Here is a 22,894-nt window from a genome sequence, read left to right as displayed (position 1 = left end):
CCTGGTGGTCTAGGGGGCATACCTGGTGTTACAGTGTGGTGGCCATCCCTGGTGGTCCTGGTGGCATCCTGGTGGTCTTAGGCGGGCATCCGAGGGGGGGCTGCGCTGATAAACAATCAGCACAGACTGAAGTGCAGCCAATCGGCTCTCCTCTACTCGCGTCTGTCAGACGCAAGTGAGGAAAAGCCGATCAACGGCTCTTCCTGTTTACATCATAATTGGACACAATTGATCACACGGGTCTCTTTACTGAGACTGGTGTAGCGGTGTGTCAGACTGATGTCATGTGACGTCTAGTCAGGATAATTGAACCACCGCCCAGCTGTCATTTTGCTATAGGCCGGTTGGGAAGTGGTTAAATTGGAACTAATCTGTGTACCATATGAGCTAGGGGATCAAATACTTATTTTACTCACTGAACTGCAACTCCATTTATAACATTTATATCATGTATTTTCTGGATTTTTGCTTAATATTATGTCTTTATCATTTAAAATAAACATATGATAAAAATTATAGACCCTTCTAGGCAAACTTACAAAATCTGCAGAAGATTAAATAATTTTTTTTGCCACTGTATATAAATGCATAGTGCATAATGCCTCAGCCCTCATCTCAGCCAAGGGCTACCTGAGGCCCAGCGGCATTGGTTAGAGCCGGTTCACACTTCCGCGGCACGACTCTGCAAGTCGTCCTGAAGACGACTTCAGAGGTGACCTGCAAAACCACTTCTTTTTTTTTTTTTTTTTTATGTTTTATTTATTGTCAAAAAACCAGTCCGTACGGACCCACAGTTTACAATCAAAACATATGGAAGAAGTAGATCCTGCCACAGGCAAGTAATAAACCATTACAGTGTCATCTCTGCAGGCAACAAATTCTAGATCATAATAAGCTTAATCCACATTACCTCACTGTACTCTCGTAGTCTCTGGATTAAGTCCCCACGAACTAGCTCCTCGACCCATTTTCTGTGTTCTAAGGAAGAGTAAAGTAGAGAAAGAGAAGAAGGAAGTGTAGAAAAGAGCAGAATAAGGTTGTATATTAAGTGGTGGGGGGGGGGGGGGGGGGGGAGGGAGGGGGGTGGAAGGGTGGGGAAGGGGCTGCACGAGCAGGGTTAGCCCCATAAGCGCCCCAAAGGAGCGTAACAGACTTTCCTGTCTCTGTGTGTTACTTGGTTACTTAAGTTGTCCCAGGTACTGGGGGTCCCTGATATCCGTCTGTCTCCCTGAGTCTCTGTCCTTCTTCTGAAAATCTGAAAATATTATATAGTTGCCATGTTTCCGAATACGTTTCCCTACGTTGCTGGCTGGATAGGATCAAGTCCTCCATGCGACTGATCTCATCCACTTTGTTCAGCCACATCGCTATAGTCGGCGGATGGGGGGACTTCCAGAGAAGGGGCACGCAGGCCTTAGCCGCGACCAAGAGGTGACGCACTACGGATGTTTTGTAAACCCCGGGTGATAGATCGTTCGCGTGTAAAAGGAAGTACGCCGTGTCATCCGGGACCTTGCTTCCTGTAAATTGTTGGACGACCTGCTGTACCCCCCTCCAGAACTCCCCCAGTCGCGGGCAGGACCAAAAAATATGTAGCATGGTGCCTCTGTTCTGTTGGCATCTCCAGCAAGTGGCTGTAGTGTCAGGAAACAACTTACTTAACACGTCAGGGGTCCTGTACCAGCATGTGAGTACTTTATAGTTTGTCTCCTGCGTCTTAGCGCCTACGGACGATTTGTGCGTAAAGCGAACTATATTGCTTTTTTTTGGCGGTCGAGACGAGAATTGTCTCCCCAACTCCCTTTCCCATTTGGCCAGTGCAGGGATCTGGTAGTCTCCCGACGGAGTGATCAACAGTCGGTGGCGTTGGAAGGCTGGTCAAAAAATGACGCAATTGGTGTGACCTCAGGAAGTCAAGACGGTATACGCCGACAGGGTCCATTAGTTCTGCCGTCGTTCTCCATGTCCCCCCGGTACTGAAGTGTGAGGCCTGAAACATGCCCGTATTAGCCAATTCAAGGAATCTCCCGTCTAGTAGGCCCGGTTCAAAGCGGGGGTGGCCAAAACCACTTCTGTATAGAAGTCATTGCAAGTCCCCCCGAGCCGCCCCCTAAGTCGTGCAAGAACCTTTTTCTAAGTCGGAGCGACTTGCGTCGCTCTTATTAGAACGGTTTCATTGCATTGAATGGGACGCGACCCGTCGGGCGGCTGAGCCGCCTGACGAGTCGCCCCACTGTGAACCGGCTCTTGGGAGAGATGTTTTTAGGATCAGTTGATAGCAGTGCAATATTATGCTACTAAATGCTGATTATGTAGATTACACTATAGGGAGCCATTTTTTTCGCCTGCTTAGCATTTTAATCACTATTAATTTTAGTAATGCAAATGTTCTATAAAAATCACCTTGCCTTTGTTTTCATATTTTTTGATATTAACCTTCCCTTAGGACATACGTTGGAGCACAGCAATTTAGAAACATTGTTTAAAAGCAACATACGTGGTGCATACTAGGATACCCCTTTGTTTTTTTAACCTGTTAATAATTATTTGGACTCCTTCAACAATTAATGAAATTCCTTTCTGTAAAAGTCATGGCATCTTATTAGTAACATGATCTCTCTTTCCCCATGGTTCAACATCCTTGGAATAGTAAAAGGCAAGATCTGCTTCCTTTTAAAGATCTGTTCTGGCCCTTAACTTTGGAAAACATGTAAAATAAACAACCTTGTCTGTGTTGGTACATTTTGGTATTTGGCTAAGTGATGCTAAGGTTTTATTTTTTTATAACATACTCTTCATAGCGTGTGAACCATGATCTCTGTTAAAGGTCCATACAAGCAAATGTGAATCGCCCCTCAGCTTTTGGGGTACCAAGGGTGCACCCTTCTTATTAAAGTAAGCATTCAAACAGCACAGCCAAAGTCCCCAAAATGGCACAACTCTTGGGCATTGGGGAGTCCAGTCATCCCCCCTACTCATCCACATAGTGTAATGTTTGGTGTCTATTGGATCAATCTAGAGCAGTGGTTCTCAACTTGGGGGTCGAATAAGGATTTGCCAGGGGTCACCGATCTCTTGGCTGTTCCTGAAGCCCGAACTGCTCTCCCAGCCTTTTTACGGCTGCCCAGCAGGGCTGTTCCTGGAGCCACCCATTCAGTTCACAGCATGGCTGGGGGACAGAGACTAGAGGTCAGCTGACTAGTGAAGAATGTGAAGTGGGAGGGGCTGGAGGAGACCCTATCTCCTGATTTCGGCATAGGTGTCACTGCTGCAAGACACCACACTAAAGCCAGAGACACAGTGAGTAACACTACCTGTGATTATAGTTGCCATTAAAAGTCCCCACTACAGTTCTCAGATCAGCAGATGACCTTAATCACGAGCACCTAAGTTCGCTGATCAGACCTCTCCCCCCCCCCTCCCAGAATTGCCGCTCATCCTAAATCCCATTCCCCCCTCCAGGGAGTGAGAGAAGAAATAAAAATAGAGAATAGATGGAAGGGAGAGGAAAAGAGGGGGAAGAACAAAGAAAAGGGAGAGAAAGAATAAGAGAACAAGAAGGCTAGAGAGAGAAATGTGTAAATAAAACAAGAAATGAGCATAGAAAGAGGTAAAAGGGAAAGAAAGGATAACAAAGAGAAAGAGTGGTAAATCCTAAAATGTACCATAAGGGGTTTTAAATCTGTACGAATGTAAGAGCACTAAATGTCCATGTGTTAGGGGCGCAAATTACTTGTCTTGCCTTGGGTGCTGACAACCCACGCTACAAAAATGATTTTATGGTTAGGGGTCCCCACAACATGAGAAATTTTATCAAGGGGGCACAGCACTAAAAAGGTTGAGAACCTCTGATCTAGAGGCTGTGATTACAAAGGGTGGCCTAAACCTTTTTAGATAAACATTCAGAAAGCCAATATTTTTACTTGGAAGCTTATTACATTTTCTTCACTTCAAGACCCGCATAGGTAGAAGTCGTTTTGGCTACAATACTGATCTTCTCTCTGGTGCTGTCCTCAGCAAATTCACAGCTCTACAATCTGGCACCAGCCTACTTCCATTATGTGGATATGTGCTTCATTCGTGCTGCTGCTTATTCTTCCATCAGTCAGATCACCTGCCTTTGCGAGGGGGGGACATATCTGACATGGAGATGCAAAGCCCTGCTCTACTCCCAAGATGTTGGTATAAAAGCTCCTAAGATAAACATTTCCATAAGGAGAAACGGAACAAGGCATGATGTAATGATATTAGAGATGATCTTGCAAATTTGAACTCCTTTAGCATAACATGCGGTCCATAGAATCATATAGCATGCAAGGAAGGAGAGGGACCATAGCGTGATACCGTAACCACAGTAGAGTTTATTAAAAAAGTATTGTGCTTACAAATTGTATCGAATTAGAAACATAGGAAACTGCCGGCCGGCAATGTAGGAGCACTTCCTCCTCAAGTCGACGACATCACGTCATTGCCGGCCGGCATTTTCCTATGTTTTTAATTCGATACAATTTGTAAGTACAATACTTTTTTAATTAACTCTACTGTGGTTACGGTATCACGCTATGGTCCCTCTCCTTCCTTGCATGCTATATGATTCTACGGACCGCATGTTATGCTAAAGGAGTCTAGCACCCTCAAAGCCATCACTTGAGAGTGTACCTCCTGTGTCATCATTCCCCTGCAAAGGCCACGGCTGGGCTATAGCCGAATGTTTATTTGTGCCTTCCCTCTGGTAAGTGGCTTTTTTATACGGTGGTGGGCACCTACTCATCTGTGGATTCACTGTGGTGTTGTTTCAATCAATACCTATGGACCAATGTTCTACATATATAGCTATATTTACATAGAGTTAGGCCGGCGTATCAGTAGATACGCCGACCTAACTCGGAATCTGTGCCGTCCTAAGTTTAAGTGTATTCTCAAACAGAGATACACTTAAACCTAGCTAAGATACGACAGCCTGCGCCGTCGTATCTTAGGGTGCAATATTTAGGCTGGCCGCTAGGTGGTGCCTTCATTGAGTTCAGCGTAGAATCTGTAAATCACTAGATACGCCTATTCACGAACGTACGTGCGCCCAACGCAGTAAAGATACGCCGTTTACGTAAGGCATTTTCAGGTGTAAAGTTATTCCATCAAATAGCTGGACTAGTCAATGTTAAGTATGGCCGTCGTTCCCGCGTCGAAATTTGAAAATTTTACGTCGTTTGCGCAAGTCCGGGAATAGGGCTGGACGTAATTTACGTCCACGTCGAAACCAATACGTCCTTGCGGCGTACTTTGCCGCAATGCACACTGGGATATGTACATGGACGGCGCATGCGCCAATCACGTCGGGTCACAGTTAATCAACATAAAACACGCCCTCCACATCCTCATTTGAATTTGGCGCGCTTACGCCGGCCTATTCACGCTACGCCGCCGTAACTTATCAGGCAATTACTTTGTGAATGCAGTACTTGTCTAGCTAACTTACGGCAGCGTAGTGTAAATACGATACGCTACGCCGCCGCAAAGATGCGGCGGGCTATTTGAATCCACCTAATAGACTGGTTTGAACTGATTTACCTTGATTGGTGTATGCCCCGGAGGTCATCCATCTCACATTTAATCCTCTTATTATTTGAGGACCTCTGTGAACCTATTATTGGCGCAGTTTTTATTTTTCTTGCTAGCATACACAGGTTGTGGTGACAATCTGCTATTTCTATCACAGCAACATTAGAGGCTTGGTGAAGTAATTTGCCCAAAAGGGTCAATGGATAGCATAAAGAGTAGGGTAGAGGGGAGCAACCTTGCCTTGTGCAACAACAATCTTCCATCTCCTATAGTCAGTCCTCTTCCCCCACGGTTATAACACACACGAGGGAACACAGTTAACCCCTTGATCTCCCCCTAGTGTTAGCCCCTTCCCTGCCAGTGACATTTACACAGTAATCAGTGCATTTTTATACCACTGATCGTTGTATAATTGTCAATGGTCCCAAAAATGTGTCAAAAGTGTGCGATCTGTCCACCATAATGTCGCAGTCCCAATACTAGTAAAAAATAATAATAAAAATGCCATAAATCTTTCCCCTATTTTGTAGACGCTATAACTTTTGCGCAAAGCTCTATTTGTGGGGGGGGGGGCGTACATTTTGGGTACAGCGTCATGACTGCAGAATTGTCAGTTAAAGCGATGCAGTGCCGTATCGCAAAAAATGGCCTGGTCATTGAGCTGCCAAATCTTCCGGGGCTGAAGTGGTTAATTAGCCAATTGGGACTGAAGTTGTACCACTTTAGATGGTTTCAAAAGCATACTAATGGCTGCCGTGGGAGACTCTGGGTGGAGACGAGCATTGTTGTTGAGCTCTACTTGTGTTTTTTAATAAGATTGTAATGTTCTTTAAAAAGCCTTCTGTAAATAAATGACTCATCTAACCACTCTTTTGGAATATGCCTGTAAGGTTTGTCCTTGAAGTTTTCAAGGTCAATTCATCCAACCTCTGCACTGCATATTTTTGATTTACTGCATCTGTTTTATGTTTTACTTTATCTTTTTATCACATACATGTTCTAGTACACTGCTAGTGATTTAGGGCTAGGCAGGACGCATTTTTTACAGAAGCTTTGTATTCTGGAAGTCAAAGTTTAACTTGTAAGGCTTTAGCTAAAATGGAATTTGGTTCTTTTTTGGGTCTCTATGCATTTTCTCTAAGCATTGTGCTGACAACGAAAGCCGAAAGATGGTCTGATAATTGCATGTGAAGGTTCTACAAGTACCATCTGCAATTATCAGCCTGTTTCTGAACTGCAAGTGGGTGCTAAGTGTCCTAACCTATTGGTGATATCAACATTGTGCAGATAAATTTTCCACCTTGTTCCAATACATTATTGCTCTGTATAAAGCCAGGATATGCAAATAGCGGACCTCCAGTTGTTGCCAAACTACAAGTCCCGTCATGCCTCTGCCTCTGGGTGCCATGCTTGATGCTTTAAGTCTCGCTATGCCTCATGGGACTTGTAGTTTGTCAACAACTGGAGGTCCGCTAATTGTATATCCATGGTATAGAGCAGTGATGGCGAACCTTGGCACCCAAGATGTTTTGGAACTAAATTTCCCATGATGATCATGCACTCAGCAGTGTTGTTGAGCATTATGGGAAATGTAGTTCCAAAACATCTGGGGTGCCAAGGTTCGCCATCACTGGTATAGAGGATATCCATCAATTGCCCTCGGTCTGGAGCTCCATGCAGAATTTCGCTTTATGGGGTACGGATGATCATGAGAAAAGTGAGGGATCAGCCCAGAACTACACAGGAGGAGCTTGTGAATGATCTCAAGGTAGTTGGGACCACAGTCACTAAACAAACCATCGGTAACACAATACGCTGCCATGAATTGAAATCCTGCAGCACCCACTAGGTCCCCCTCCTCAAGAAGGCACATGTACAGGCCCATCTCAAGTTTGCCAATGCACATCCAAACGATTCAGAGAAGGATTGGGAGAATGTGGGGTGGTCAGGGGTTTGGCATTAACTGGACCCTAAGAACACCATCCCTACAGTCAAGCACGGAGGTGGAAACATCATGCTTTGGGGCTGTGTCATGGTCTTACCTCTTGCTGGCTTCTTTCATCTGACATGTGCTGGCGGCCATGTTGGTTTCTGGGCTTCTTATAACTTACCACACCCTGCGGCTCCTCCTTCCCACTGGGAGGAGCTGGATGCCTTGCATATATATAGGAGGTCTGTTGCTTCATTTCCCTGCTTGGTCCTCTTGTATTCACATGCTCCTGAGATTGTGTTGCTGCTTTTGGTTACCGACCCGGCTTCCACGGACTACCCTTCTGGCTCCTGATCCCTGGCTTCGTTCGGACTATCCTTCTGGCTCCGGTGGAAGACTCTGCACTGTTTGATCATCCGTTTGGACTTTTACCTTGCTGTTTGGTTTTCAATAAAGCCTTCCTATTTCATTTATCTATTGTTGTACGTCTGATTCATGCTTCCGTGACAGGCTGTTTCTCTGCTAAATGTACAGGCTGACTTTTCAGCATTAAAGTGCCAATGGATGGGGCCATGTATTGTAAAATCTTGGATGAGAACCTCCTTCCCTCAGCCAGAACACTGAAGATGGGTCGTGGATGTGACTTCCAGCATGACAATGACCCAAATCATACCACCAAGGCAACAAAAGAGTGGCTCAAGAAGAATATAATGGAGGGGCCTAGCCAGTCTTCACACCGTAATCCTATAGAAAATGTATGGAGGGAGCTGAAACTTCGAGTTTCCAAGCGACATCCAAGAAACCTTAAGGATTTAGAGAAGATCTGTAAAGAGGAGTGGAACGCAATCCCTCCTGAGAAGTGTGCAAACCTGGTAACCAACTACAAGAAACTTCTTACCTCTGTGCTTGCCAACAATGGTTTCTCCACCAAGTACAGTAAAACCGTGGTTTGCAAGCATAATTGGTTCCAGAAACATGCTTGTAATTCAAAGCACTTTTATATCAAAGCATTGTTTACAGGGTATAAAAGAGAAGAGAGGCACCTCTAGGTGTAGCAATAAGTTGCTAAATGTTGTACCTTCATTAAATGTAACCATATTGCTACACTTAGAGGCTCCTCTCTTCTTTTTTATACTCGGTTGTGACATGACGCTACTTTTATATAAAGACATCGCTTGTATACCAAGGCAAAATTTATTAAAACATTTTGCTTGTCTTGCAAAACGCTCTCAAACCAAGTTACTCTCAAACCAAGGTTTTACTGTATTTTGCTTGAGGATCAAATATTTATTTTACTCACTGAACTGCAACTCAATTTATAACCTTTGAATCATGTGTTTTCTCTGGATTGTTGGTTGATATTCTATCATTTAAAATACACAAATGATCTAAATTATAGGCCCTTCATTTCTTTGTAAGTGGGCAAACTTACAAAATCTGCAGGGTGTCAATTATTTTACCCACTGTATGCAAAAAATAATTGCAAAATTGTCATAATATTAGGCCTCTGTCACGAAAGACGATCCAGAAGTTTGGCTACCAATAGTAGTAGCAGGTGGAATTCGTCCCTGATGCATGCGCGTTGGCGCGCACATGCGCTCATCAATGCGCCTGGCTCGCGCGACGGCGTGCATGGAGCGCGGCGACGGCGTTTGGCGCCAAGGGACGCTATTTAAGCAGTCTGGTTCTTCTCCATCTTGCTGACAAGTCTACAGCGTATCCCCAGAGAACCTGCACCTGTTACCTGTTGATCTTCTGTTTACCTGACCCCGGCTTCCTGTGACCTCCTCTGTCTGCAACCTGCCTCTGACCCCGGCTTCGTCTGACTACCGCTTCTGCTCAACCACTGGCTCTGTTATCTGCCCGCCTGTGATACTGACCCGGCCTGGACTTTTGACTACCCTTTTGGACTTGCTCTGGTTCCTGATCCACCCGCCGGTGCTTGGTCCGGTCTATGCACCCGCTTGATTCCTGTGCCCACAAGTGCCACATCTCTGCTCCTGCCCGCTGTTGGTATCCTGCCTGGACCCGCTCTACACCTGCCTGCTGCCACTTCCGGTCCGCTACCCAGCTTACCATTAGGCACTTGTGTCCCTCTGGACTCTTGACCCTCTGTCTGCTCTACCAGGGGCTCCTGAGTCGGAGGCTTACGAGAGGCCGCTCCCTGCACGTTGGGCTCCACAACCAGGTACGTGACAGCCTTGTACACACGATAGGTTAACCAGAGGACACCGGTCTGATGGACCGTTTTCATCGGTCCAAACCGATCGTGTGTGGGCCCCATAGGTTATTTAACCATAGGTTAAAAAAAAGCCAACTTGCTTTAAATTTAACTTATGGATTCCTAACTGATGGGGAAAAAAAACGTTCGGTTAAAAATCCACGCATGCTCAGAATCAAGTCGACGCATGCTTGGAAGCGTTGAACTTTGTTTTTTTCAGCACGTCGTTGTGTTTTACGTAACCGCGTTCTGACACGATAGTTTTTTTAACCGATGGTGTGTAGGCGCGACGGACCATCAGTCAGCTTCATCGGTTAACCTATGACAACGGTCCATCAGACCGTTCTCATCGGATGGACCGATCGTGTGTACGAGGCATTATTTTTTCATGAAAAGCACATTTTGAAGTATTTTTTTTCTGTTGCAGACATTTTGGTTTGTTACATGATAGACCTGTCCTAGTCTCCTCTTCCAAGATGTTTGCTCCTATTCCCATACAGTATGACAAAGCATAATAAGGAATTGGTTGTCACCGCTGACCTCATCTTCACAGGGAACAAAGGATGGCGCCGTATTGGTTGGAACGACACAGCCGCTAATTTCTATATACAACAGGCAGTGTAAATATGAGACGTAGGATTAAAATAAAAATCTGGGACACTTCGGATGTCGCAGAGTAGACCCATGAATGGGGCACTTCAAGAGGAAAATTACGGTTTCAAATAAACCCTGAAGGCTCTGTATCAGTTTCAGCTTTTAAGCTGCCTTGTGTCTTCCCTTCACATTTCAGCAGCCTTGAAAGGAGGCAGTGAATGACAGATCTGTTTAGTGTATCACCTGCAGCCAGCGGGACAATACAGAAGATAGTCATTTCAGCTCACCTGCCAGAAAAGGCCCATCACACTTTATACCGGGGCTTTGTGACTGTCCCCTATGGTTTTGTGTTTCTCGCATCTTGTTTTTCATTTCTCAATTATCGGGCAATAAGTGTGCCATTTTCTGACTCATTTCATGTCATTTGGAGACCTGCAAACAAATCCACTTGAAAGACACAACTGAAAAAACAAATGTCCTGTAAACTAGTCAACTGACTTGAAATGTATCTCATCTTCACCATCGTGCAATTGTTCTGAACTAAGTTTACGTTTTTCCCATTTAGTCCTCAACAGATTTTTTTTTTTTTTTCCGCCTTCTCCTGTAAAATTTCTCGGGTCTCCTTTGAGAGAGTTTTATTGAAGGTTAATGAATTGGTTTGACAAGAACGATTCTTCATGAATCTGTGCTGAATACTGCTAATTATACCGTTGTCATTACTAAAATCTTGTATATACCGTATTTATCGGGGTATACCGCTAGGGTGACCACATTTCCAAACTACTATACAGGGACACCCCCCTTCCCAAAAATCAGCTTGTGCTGTAATGAATCAGCACAGTGATTGGACACAAGAGGCGGGATTTATGATTTCTCCAATCACAAGCAGGGGGTGGGATTGTGCTCTTCCAGGCATTCCCGGCCAGGACAAGTACTGTCGGTGAGTAAAGCAGTGATGTGGTGGCCTTTTTTGGGGGCATTAGTTTGGCTTGGGGGGTGGCTGTGTCAGTTTTCATTCCGGGACACTGTATTGTCCTGGAATCAATGTGCCCGGGACAGACATGCAAAATGCGGGACTGTCCCGGGCAATCCGGGACACGTGGTCACCCTATATACTGCGCCCTGGTGTATAACGCGCACCCCAAGCTCAGCAAGGTAAAAAAGGAAAAAAAAGAAAACTTACATTTTTGCCCTGCGTCCATTGGCGGCCTTGTCCTGCGTCCGTCTACGGCCTTGTGGGTGTCCGTCTGCGGCTTCCTTGCGCGGGGTCCGTCTGCAGCTTTGGCGGTGTCTGTCTGCGGCCTCCATCCAGGTGTCCATCTCGTCCAGCGTGTCTGTTTTTAGGCCTCCATCCAGGTGTCCGTCTCGTCAAGCTCCATCCAGGTGTCCGTCTCGTCCAGCGTGTCCATCTGCGACCTCCATCTAGGTGAGCGTCTCCGGTGTTCGTTTTTCGATTTTGATGCGGTCGGATTTCCTGTGTGTTCGGCTCCTCTCGCGTTGCTGCGGGCGGAGCCTAGCCTAGCCGAGTGCGCAGTACACTCGGCTCGGCTCAGACAATGTCGGAGACAGCGGGGATCGGCGGGGTATCGGCGTATATCACGCACCCACGATTTTCCCTCGATTTTAAGGGGAAAAAAGCGAGCGGTATACGCCGATGAATACGGTAGTTCCTTATCATCCCCTCCAAGAGCTTGCATACTATTGATGTTAGACTAGCTGGTCTGTAATTCCCAGAAGAAGCTGTTATAGCTGCAAAGAGGGGGCCAACTCAATTTTGAACCCTACTGACTAATACTGGGATGCCATTAAAATTCATGTGCAGGTAAAGGCAGGCGTCCCAATACATTTGGTAATTTAGGCCCAGATTCTCAAAGGACTTACGACGGCGCAGCGCCATGTACGCCGTCGTAAGTCCTAATCTGACCCGTCGTATCTATGCGACTGATTCTTAGAATCAGTTACGCATAGATATTCATTAGATCCGACAGGCGTAAGTCTCTTACGCAGTCGGATCTAAACTGCATTTTTTTTTGGACCGCTAGGTGGCGCTTCCGTCGAATTCTGCGTCGAGTATGCAAATTAGCTAGATACGCGAATTCCCGAACTTACACGCAGCCGACGCAGTAAAGTTACGACGTTTACGTCAGGCTTTTCCCGGTGTAAAGTTGCCCCTGCTATATGAGGCGCAGCCAATGTTAAGTATGGCCGTCGTTCCCACGTCAAAATTTGAAAAAGTTACGTCGTTTGCGTAAGTCGTCCGTGAATGGGGCTGGATGTCATTTACGTTCACGTCTAAACCAATGACGTCCTTGCGGCGTACTTTGGAGCAATGCACACTGGGAAATTCCACGGACGGCGCATGCGCTGTTCCGAAAAACGTCAATCACGTCGGGTCACAGTAGTTTAACATAAAACACGCCCCCCTGATCCAAATTTGAATTAGGCAGGCGTACGCCGGCCGTTTTACGCTACGCCGCAACTTACGAAGCAAGTGCTTTGAGAATACAGCACTTGCCCGTGTAAGTTGCGAAGGCGTAACGTAAATCAGATACGTTACGCCCGCACAATTTTACGCGGCTCTACGTGAATCTGCCCCTAAGTGTATATGCAGTATCACAAGACAATTTTTTATAAATTAACCCATATAATGTCATTCAGTTTGAAGGGAAGGGGTTGTATCAGGTTTGGCATTGAAATCTGTATTATTTTAGCAATGCTGCTCTCCTCCAGGTACAGGACTTTTTTTTTTTTTTGTCTAAAGCTGGATTTGGCAGCCAGATGAGTCTTGCGAGTTATAGCTGGAATTCAGTAATTGCATTATGGCCGTCTAGCCTTTGATGTATGGTGTGCTTCCTTTCCACCCTTATGTTACAGGCTGTTGTACTTCTGTAAAACTTCAATTAACATTTATTAAACCAAAAATAAATTTTTGGCACAATTTTCAGTAGAAATCTAATGTTCAGTTGTATATAAATGTCAATCCTTAAAGTGTATCCATGGCCACAATGTAAAAATCCTAAATTAATTTCCACGTTCTTATTTCAGTTATTCCTACTCCTATTAGTCTCAATGATTAAAGAAGTTCAGCCAAAGCTTGTTTGTCTGTATTTCTTCTGTGGATCGCTGGAGTGCAGGTCGTTCTGGTCGGGAACAGGTTAATAAAATATATGTTTTTAACCACTTCAGCCCCGGACCATTTTGCTGGTCAATGACCAGGCCACTTTTTGTGATTCTGACAACTGACAATTGCGCCGTCGTGCGACGTGGCTCCCAAACAAAATTGGCGTTTTTTTTTTTTCACAAATAGAGCTTCCTTTTGGTGGTATTTGATCACCTCCTGCGGTTTTTATTTTTTGCGCTATAAACAAAAATACAGCAAAAATTTAAAAAAAAAAATGAATTTTGTTTTACCTTTTGCTATAATAAATATCCCCAAAAAATATATAAACATTTTTTTTTTCCTCAGTTTAGGCCGATACGTATTTTTCTACATATTTTTCGTAAAATAAATCGCAATAAGCGTTTATTGATTGGTTTGCGCAAAAATTATAGCGTCTACAAAATAGGGGATAGTTTTATGGTATTTTTATTATTTATTTTTTTACTAGTAATGGCGGCGATCTGCGATTTTTATCGGTACTGCGACCTTATGGCGGACACATCGGACACTTTTGACACATTTTTGGGATCATTGGCATTTTTATAGCGATACAAATGCACTGATTACTGTAAAAATGCCACTGGCAGGGAAGGGGTTAACACTAGGGGGCGAGAAGGGGGTTAATTATGTTCCTTCATTGTGTTCTAACTGAAGGGGAGTGGGACTGACTAGGGGAAATGACAGATCGCTGTTCATACATTGTATGAACAGACGATCCGTCATTTCTCCCCCTGACAGGACCGGGAGCTGTGTGTTTACACACACAGCTCCCAGTTTTCACTCTGTAACGAGCGATCGCGGTTGCCCGGCGGTGATCGAGCCCGCCGGGCACGCGTGTCTGCGCCAGAAGCAAGCAGGGGGCGCTGCCTCCAGTGGCGCGCACTTGCCCCCCAATGGCTGGAATGTGAAATGACGTATAGCAACGTGATTTCGCGCAGCCGAGCCGACCTGCCGCCGTATAACTGCGGCGGCTGGTCGGCTAGTGGTTAAACAATCTACTCACTCTCCATGTCAGAGCTGTAGGCATGTCAGTCTGTGAACTCCGCTGTCCCATTCTCCCCTCCGATCCATGCTGCTGTTTCACTGAATCGCTGGAGGAAACACAGAGCTGCGGGAAACTCATGTGAACTGTCAGCCTCTGATGATGGAGGTGTGGTTAAGCCTCGAACGCTCTGATTGGTCACGGTGTCCCAGGCTGACAGCTTACTGCAGTTTCCTCACGGTTCTGTAGCCTTGGCTTCCTCCAGAGATTCAGTGAAACAGCACTGCCTGTCAGCGGCACTGGTGTCCGGGTCTCGGTCAGAGGGAAACCCGGGCACAGCATGCTAAACCTGTACTGTCCGGATCAAAACCAGACATATGGCAACCCTAGGCAGGGTTAGAACAGGAGATTTACTGCTTGCGAGATACCATGGGATATATAGTCCTTAGAAATAGAGATGCTGCAAAGCATGCAGAGAATCCAGGAAAATGTGGAAAGAGATGGCTGCAGCCAGGCAGAACTCGCAGCATAAAAAGAGATTTTTGTTTAGTAACCTTGTATTGGATTGTTTATTGCTTGTATTGCTGTCACAATGCTGATGTTGTTAAATGAAAATGTATACTTTGACCATATATTCCTTTAAAGGGTTAGTTTTTTATTTTCTAAATAGGTTCTTTTAAGCTAGTGCATTGTTGGTTCACTTACCTTTTCCTTCCATTTCCCTTCTAAATGTTTTTTTTCTTTGTCTGAATTTCTCACTTCCAGTTCCTCCTCGGTAAGCTTGCCCCCCCTTAACCCGAGCCGTTCTGGCTTGGGGTTAGTCAGCGTGCTCGCCCCCTCCCTTGGGACTACATCCCTGCGGGGAGACGCTTTGCACATAGAAAATAAAAAACTTTACAAACCCTTTAAGTATTTGAGAACCTGCATCTAAATAATGGGATATGAATTTGTATTACAGATACGGCATGAACTGTTTGATCCAGTTTGAAGACTTTGCCAATTTAAATGCTTTTCGACTCCTGAACAAGTATCGCAACAAATACTGCACATTCAACGATGATATACAAGGTGAGCATTCCTGGAGCTCTTTTCATAAGTCTGTTTTATAAAGAAAGGAGTTTACTTCTTCCAGGAAACAGGAGAACATTTGTTCTGGAGCAGCTGCTGTCTTTGCTCTCAGACTCGCCTATAAGATCCCCTGGGGGTCATTTGAACCGCTTGAGACGGACATATAAGATTTGGAGCTCCACGACTTCCATGCGCGTCTTGGAGTGAAAAAGATAAGCATCCCAAAGTCTTATGTTGCGTACACACGATCGGATATTCCGTCGGAAAAACCTTGGATGGTTTTTCCAACGGAATTCCACTCAAGCTTGGCTAGCATACACACGGTCACACAGAAGTTCTCTGAACTTTCGTCCGTCATGACGCGGTGACGTACAACACTACGACGAGCCGAGAAAATGAAGTTCAATGCTTCCGAGCAGGCGTCGGAATTTTGCGCATCGGAATTGCTACAGATAGATAGGAGTTTTTTCCGTTCAGCTCTCAATCTTTTGTTGGCGGAAATTCCGACAGCAAAAGTCCGATGGAGCATACACACGGTCGGAATTTCCATTCAAAAACTTACATCAGACTTTTGCTGTCGGAATTTCCGATGGTGTGTACGGGGCATTTGAATGCCTTCGTACAAAGATTTTTTATTTTTATTTTGCATGTTCTTGTTGAAAATATAAAAATTCTTTAACTGACAACCTTTTGGCTTAGACAGTGTTTTTCAATTGTCATTCCCCAGAACATTCTGTCACTGTGAGAGTTCAGCAAGGGATAGATGATTTGTCAAATTTACCTTTTTTCACAGCCGATGAGCGTATCAGGGAGTTTAAAGCGGATGTCCGCTGAAAAAAAAATATTAAAAGCCAGAAGCTACAAATACTGCAGCTGCTGACTTTTAATATTAGGACACTTACCTGTCCTGGAGTCCAGCGCCGTCCGCAGCAGAGGACAAGCGATCGCTCGTCTCTCTGCTGCCCCCCCCCCCCCTGCCATCCTCAGTGAGGGAACCAGGAAGTGAAGCGCTCCGGCTTTACTGACCGGTTCCCTACGGCGCATGCGCGAGTCGCGCTACGCCTGCCGATTGGCTCCCGCTGTGCTCTGGGAGCCATGTGTTCCCAGAACACAAGGGGGGGGAGGTGACGTCCTGCCCGCAGTCTGCCCGAGACTGTGTGGCCGTAAGTGGGTGCAAATACCTGTCTTTAGACAGGTATCTGCACCCCCCTCCCCCCTGAAAGGTGTGAAATGTGACACCGGAGGGGGGGAGGGTTCCGATCAGCGGGAGTTCCACTTTAGGGTGGAGCTCCGCTTTAAAGAAAGATTCACTGCTGAAAAAAAATTCCAAAAGAAAAATATACAGACTTGTAACTACAGGGCATATAACCGATTTCTCCAAATTGTAATATATAGAAAATATGTAGTTTAGTTATAACCAAAATGTTTTTGATGTAACCTCTTCAGCTGTAGAAGATTTACCATTATTTAACTTCATGAACAGGCAATTTTTTTTTGCGATCTGGCACTGCATTACTTTACCTGCCAATTGCGCGGCCGTGCAACGCTGTACCTAAATAACATTTGTCCTTTTTTCCTGGCAAATAAAAGTTTCTTTTGGTGGTATTTGATAACCCCTGCCTTTTAAAAAATGTTGTACTATAAACAAAAACGACCCACAATTAAAAAAAGAACATATTTTTTACTTTTTGCAATAAAACATATGCAGTAAAAAAAGTCATCAATTTAGGACTATATGTACTGGGCTACATATTTTTAGTAAAAAAAATCCCAATAAGCGTATATATTTTTGGTTTGCGCAACAGTAGCATCTTCAATGGAATATGGTATATATTTATGACATTTTTTTTATTATTATTTTATTTTATTATTACTAATAATGGCGGCGATCAGCGACTTATAGAGGAACTGCAGTATTGCGTCGGACAAATCGGACACTAATTGACCCTTTTGACACTTTTTTTGAGAACCAGTGACACCAATACAGTGATCAATGCTAGAAATATGCACTGTCACTGTAATAGTGACTGGCTGGGAAGAGGTTTACATCAGGGGTCATCAAAGGGTTAACCATGTGCCTAGCTAATGTTTGAGTAATGTGGGAGGTGCTTTTACTAGTGGAATGCATGGATCATGTATTCCTGCTTCACAGGAACACAGGATCCATGCCTTCTTTACTGACAGAACGGCAATCTGCCTTGTTTACATAGGCAGATCGCTGTTCTGCCTGTGTACCGAACAATCGCTGGGTGCCAGTGGACATTGAGTCTATGGGACCCGATGATTGCAGCGGAAGCGAGCCGCCGGCGGTTTGCACTCACACCCGATACCCAGAAGTGCAGAATCGTGTGTGTGTGTGTGTGTGTATGTATGTGCATGTGATCAGGACCATCTTAATAGCATCATGGGCCCCTGGGCAAAGTAATGCTCTGGGGCCCCTACAATGATGACAGTGCAGGTAAACATACATCAAGTAGGTAGGAGGCAGACTACCTCCCCTGTGTATCTACCACTCCCAGTGCCATCAAGGGGCCTCCAATTTTGGGGCACGTGGGCTCAAGGACCAGCTGCTTTGGGAAAAAAACAGGTCCCCCCGTGCAGCTGGGGCCCCTGGGCAGTGCCCAGGTGTGCCCTCTCATTAAGACAGCCCTGCGTGTGATCCTGCACAGCACAGCCACCCTGTAGCAGTAAATCTGCTATGTGGCGATCGGTAAGTTTAACTTGAATGATTATCCCCATGAGTCTGAATCATCTAAAATTGTCTATTGAATAGAAATGTGAGGGGGGCGCTAATAGTGAACTAATATTTAAAGGAGTTGTAAATGCAGAATTTTTTTTTTATCTTCATGCCTTCTATGCATCAAGATAAAAAAAGGGAGGCACCCCCTAGTGGCAAATAGAGATACATCTTCAGAAAAATATATATATTTTAGTTTGAAAAAAAAAAAAAAAAACACGCACGGGTCAAAAAGTAGATGATGATGATGATGATGATGATCTCATTATAGTTCTAATATTATCACACCAGGGCACATGGCAATAAAGGTATGGTAGTAGACCAATATCAATTATTGAAATAAAAACAATAAAAAAAGATCATCTTGCCAAGAGGAACATGTGTGTACCGTGTGTACCATGTGTGTTGGGGGGAAAGATGTAAACAGTTAACTTAAAATATTTGAAGGAAATTAGAGATTAGCAAGATATCAATTATAGACTGTTTCTGCCAAAATACAGCCTCGGCTCTATTATATTATCTACTCTTGTTACTAAGCCTGATTTCCTTCCACATCTGTTCATACATTAAGATGGAAAGGGATGTGGAAGGGTGGAAATGCAGATTGTATCAACCTTTATAAAATAGAATTTAAATAACAAGAGGAGCGTGAATCCGGGATGTCAGAGGGGAATGTAAGATGGGGACTAAAAACATACAGATCAGACAAATGATCCCTCCAGATGTTCAATCTGTACATCGCCGGGAGAGTCACAGGTCACAATATTCTGGCTTCAGCAGAAGTAAAGGAAATTCTTTGGATAATACAATTTTAGCATATCCTTATTATTGGCGTAACAGTCAGCTCTTCCAAAACCTGGAGAGAAACTTGTGTCAGTTATCTAACTAATATTTTATTATGTGCATAGTTTGTTGCTGTAGAATGCATGTTAGTCATTAATTAACTCCAGCAGTGTACCGTCATTCATCAGTCTGAATGCAAGACGGCAACATAAGCATCAAGCCTTTTCTATCTGCTTTCTCTGAATTGTATTCTCTCCATGTCAGGTCACCCGTTGGCAAAGTGACAAGTGCACCCCATTGGGGTCAGGGGTAGTGAACCCTATAGCCGACTACTGCTAGCAAAGAGGAAGCGTAACCCAAGATCACCCAGGGCGCAGAGTCTAAGACCCAGTTTTGTATTCACCAGAGCCTCTGATGGTGAGGATGGGTTTGGCCGCAACTGGATCCAGGTCGCGACCCCAAAATTCCCTAGGTCACTCTCCGCAGGGAGAGAGGGGAACAGCCAGCAGGTCAAACAGTGGTGATGGATAGGCCGAGGTCAGGGCAACAGGCAGACAAGGATAACCGTGGGACAGGCAAATGGTCAGGGGCACAGGCAAACAGCAGAAGTCAGGAACAAGCCAAAAACGGTACACAGGAAGATGATCGTAGCACTCTGCAAACAGGAACTTGGCAAACTACACTGTTGAACAGCACTGCAGACCTGTAGAGCAACAGTTAATATAGACTTCCTGGGATGGCCTGGGTGGGGCCATAAAGGAAGAGGAAGTGATAAAAAGGGAACCAGAACAGGGTCAGGCCTCTAATGAGCAGATGGAAACACAGGCAAGTTGCCAGGCTATTGCATATCCATGACACTCCATCATGCACCTTTATAGTTTATACCTGCCTATCTCTCCCCCTTATAGGATTCATGCTCTATACGTTGCTCTGTTCTTAAAAAATAAAAAATATGTTCTTTATCAAATCTATACTCCGTACCCTGCTCTCTTCTTTATAAAATCTATACTCCGTACCCTGCTCTCTTCTTTATAAAATCTATACTCCGTACCCTGCTCTCTTCTTTATCAAATCTATACTCCGTACCCTGCTCTATTCTTTATTAAATCTATACTCCAGATAGTGTGCACAAAGTCAATCATGCTTATTATGCCTGTAACATCCAAATTGACAAAAACGACACCTCTTCTTAGAGACCAGTCAAGCGGGTAGCGTATCACCAAATTGCCTGGACGCACATAAGAGCTACAATCCATCACAGCTCCGCAACGTTAACAACATCCATGTAACAAAAAACAATCTCGCGTAGTGAAATATTTTAGAGCTAAATTTATATAAAATCGGAAAAGAACACTTTCATATTGCAGCACACAAAGCGCTTGTTTAAAAAATCATCCCTCGATAACAAAATCCACTTCCTGGTTAGAGGAACGCAATGATGTCACAAGCACAGGCTTCACCCAAAGTGGTGTTACCCAATTGTATAAGAGTCCACATTATCTGGTAAGCACGTTTGCCCCTCCCTCCATGGTGGTGAAACATGGGAGAAGTGGGTTTATTATAGTCTAATATGTAGTGATCTATAAGGCCTCGTACACACGATAGGTTAACCAGAGGACAACGGTCTGATGGACCATTTTCAGCGGTCCAAACCGATCGTGTGTGGGCCCCATAGGTTATTTAACCTTCGGTTAAAAAAATGTTAACTTGCTTTAAAATGTAACCGATTAAAAAATCCACGCATGCTCAGAATCAAGTCGACGTATGCTTGGAAGCATTGAACTTTGTTTTTTTCAGCACGTCGTCGTGTTTTACATCACTGCGTTCTGACACGATCGTTTTTTTAACTGATGGCGTGTAGGCACGACGGACCATCAGTCAGCTTCATAGGTTAACCGATGACAACGGTCCTTCAGATTGTTGTCCTCTGCTTAACCTATCGTTTGTACGGGGCTTAAGAGGACTTCTTTATTCTTGCCCTGTCCTATCTTTCCATCTTTCAGTCTCTTCTCCAAGTTCTTCTCTCTTACTCACTGTCCTTTTACTCACTCTTCTTTCCAATGCCTCCATGTATTTTCAAGTTTCATCTGTCTTATTCTTCTCCTTTTCTTTATTCCTGTTAAAACGCTAGTGAAATGTTGATGTGATTACAGTATAGAAAATCAACTCCTCAATTTCTCTTTCGGGAACATGAGAACTAGAGACGATCCAGATGATTGCATTGGCACAACACCACAATAAACAGCACATATTGCTATTATATTAGATATCATTGTGGGAAGATCGGGTTCTCTGTTTTATTTTTAAATCCTCAGAGCTGTCTAGCTAGCATGAAACTTAGACATTTTTTTACTTTCTACATGAAAAGAAATTGGTTCACATTTCTTATGTACATGATGAACTTATAAATGTCATCTGATCTTCTTTGGGCTATACTTGCAGATCCAGATGCTTGCTTAAATGTAATCAGAGCCTGCTATAATAACAACATTTAAAAATGATAAAAATTAGTAAATGGGAAAAAAGGTACCTTAAGTGCATACTATGCAAAAATATGTGGGGAAAGACTCTTAGCTCCTCTGTAAAGCTGGAATATTACCCCTTAGGCCATCTACCGTGTGCCACTTCCCCCAACAAACTTCTTTAGATCCCCCTACCACACATACTCAAAACCCAGAAACATTTCTTAAAGTGGAAGTAAACCCTCCTATCATTTTCAGCCAAGGAAGCTGCCATCTTGGCATCTGTTTGTTTAATCTTCATCTGTCATGGGGTTGCACATGTGACCAATTATGACACAGCCATTGGATGGTTTAAGCGTTTGGTTGAGCGCACAAGCAAATGTGACGGTTACAATTCCGGGCACGTGCCGGCAATGTAACTGTTTTTTGAAATTGTTAAATCGATGCATTTGCTTCCACTTTAATTGCACTAAAAAATAGAATCGGTATCATATATATTGCTGTGCTAAAAAGTGATTAATGTCCAAATACAACTTAAATATAATAATGTAAAATCTGAATCGCTAGCCCACACAAAGTAAAAAACACGAAAACATTTAAAAATAAGTATTCACAGTCCAAAATAAATCTCCAAAAAACACTCCTGTGACAGGAGATGTGATTCATTTCTGTGACCATCACGTGAGCCATCGCCAACTGTAAGAAATGGGCTCCTAGCAGAATGTAATGACTCCACTACAGAGTCCAATAAGCCTGTTGTAAACAATCCCCTCAAGGAATGGTCTGGCTCACAATGCTTGCCTCAAGTACCACAGTGTAGAGCAGTGGTTCTCAACCCTGTCCTCAAGTACCCCCAACAGGCCATGTTTTGAGAATTTCTCTTAGGCCCCGTACACACGATAGAATGCATCCGCTGAAAAATCCCAGCAAATGGGTTTCAGCGGATAGATCCTATGGTGTGTACACTCCAGCGGATCTGTTTCCGCTGATATTTCTCCCCTGGGATGGATTCCAGCAGATCGAATATTTGCTGACATGCCAAACAAATCCATCTGCTGGAATCCATCCCAACGGATGGATCCGCTGGTCTGTATAGACTCACCGAATCCATCCGTCCGAAGGGATCCCCCGCATGCGTCGTAATGATTCGACGCATGCGTGGAATTCCTTATATGACAGCGTCGCGCACGTCGCCGCGTCATAATCGCGGCGCGACACGTCATCGCCAGAGGATTTCGGCGCTGATTTCAATGCGATGGTGAGTACACTCCATCACATTAAAATCTGCTGAAATCCTCGAGAGGATTTATCCGCGGAAACGGACCGTATCCGCGGATAAATCCTCCCGTGTGTATGGGGCCTTAGATAAAATATCTGTCCAAAATACCAGCTATTAAC

General features: G+C 44.4%; 1 protein-coding gene across 4 annotated transcripts in view; it reads left to right on the top strand.

Annotated features, from left to right (window-relative positions):
- ME3 (malic enzyme 3) overlaps positions 1–22,894 on the top strand; it is a 303,269-nt gene that overhangs the window by 186,964 nt on the left and 93,411 nt on the right. For all 4 annotated transcript variants that reach the window (XM_040340095.1, XM_040340094.1, XM_040340092.1 and 1 more), the window contains one exon: positions 15,405–15,514. In XM_040340095.1, coding sequence (XP_040196029.1) covers positions 15,405–15,514 — 110 coding nt within the window. The remainder of the gene's footprint in view (positions 1–15,404; positions 15,515–22,894) is intronic.

The sequence above is a fragment of the Rana temporaria genome, chromosome 2, assembly GCF_905171775.1.
Source record: "Rana temporaria chromosome 2, aRanTem1.1, whole genome shotgun sequence".
NCBI lineage: Eukaryota > Metazoa > Chordata > Amphibia > Anura > Ranidae > Rana > Rana temporaria.
Note: the sequence above shows the minus strand (reverse complement) of the source record. Positions and strands in the feature narration are given on the sequence as shown.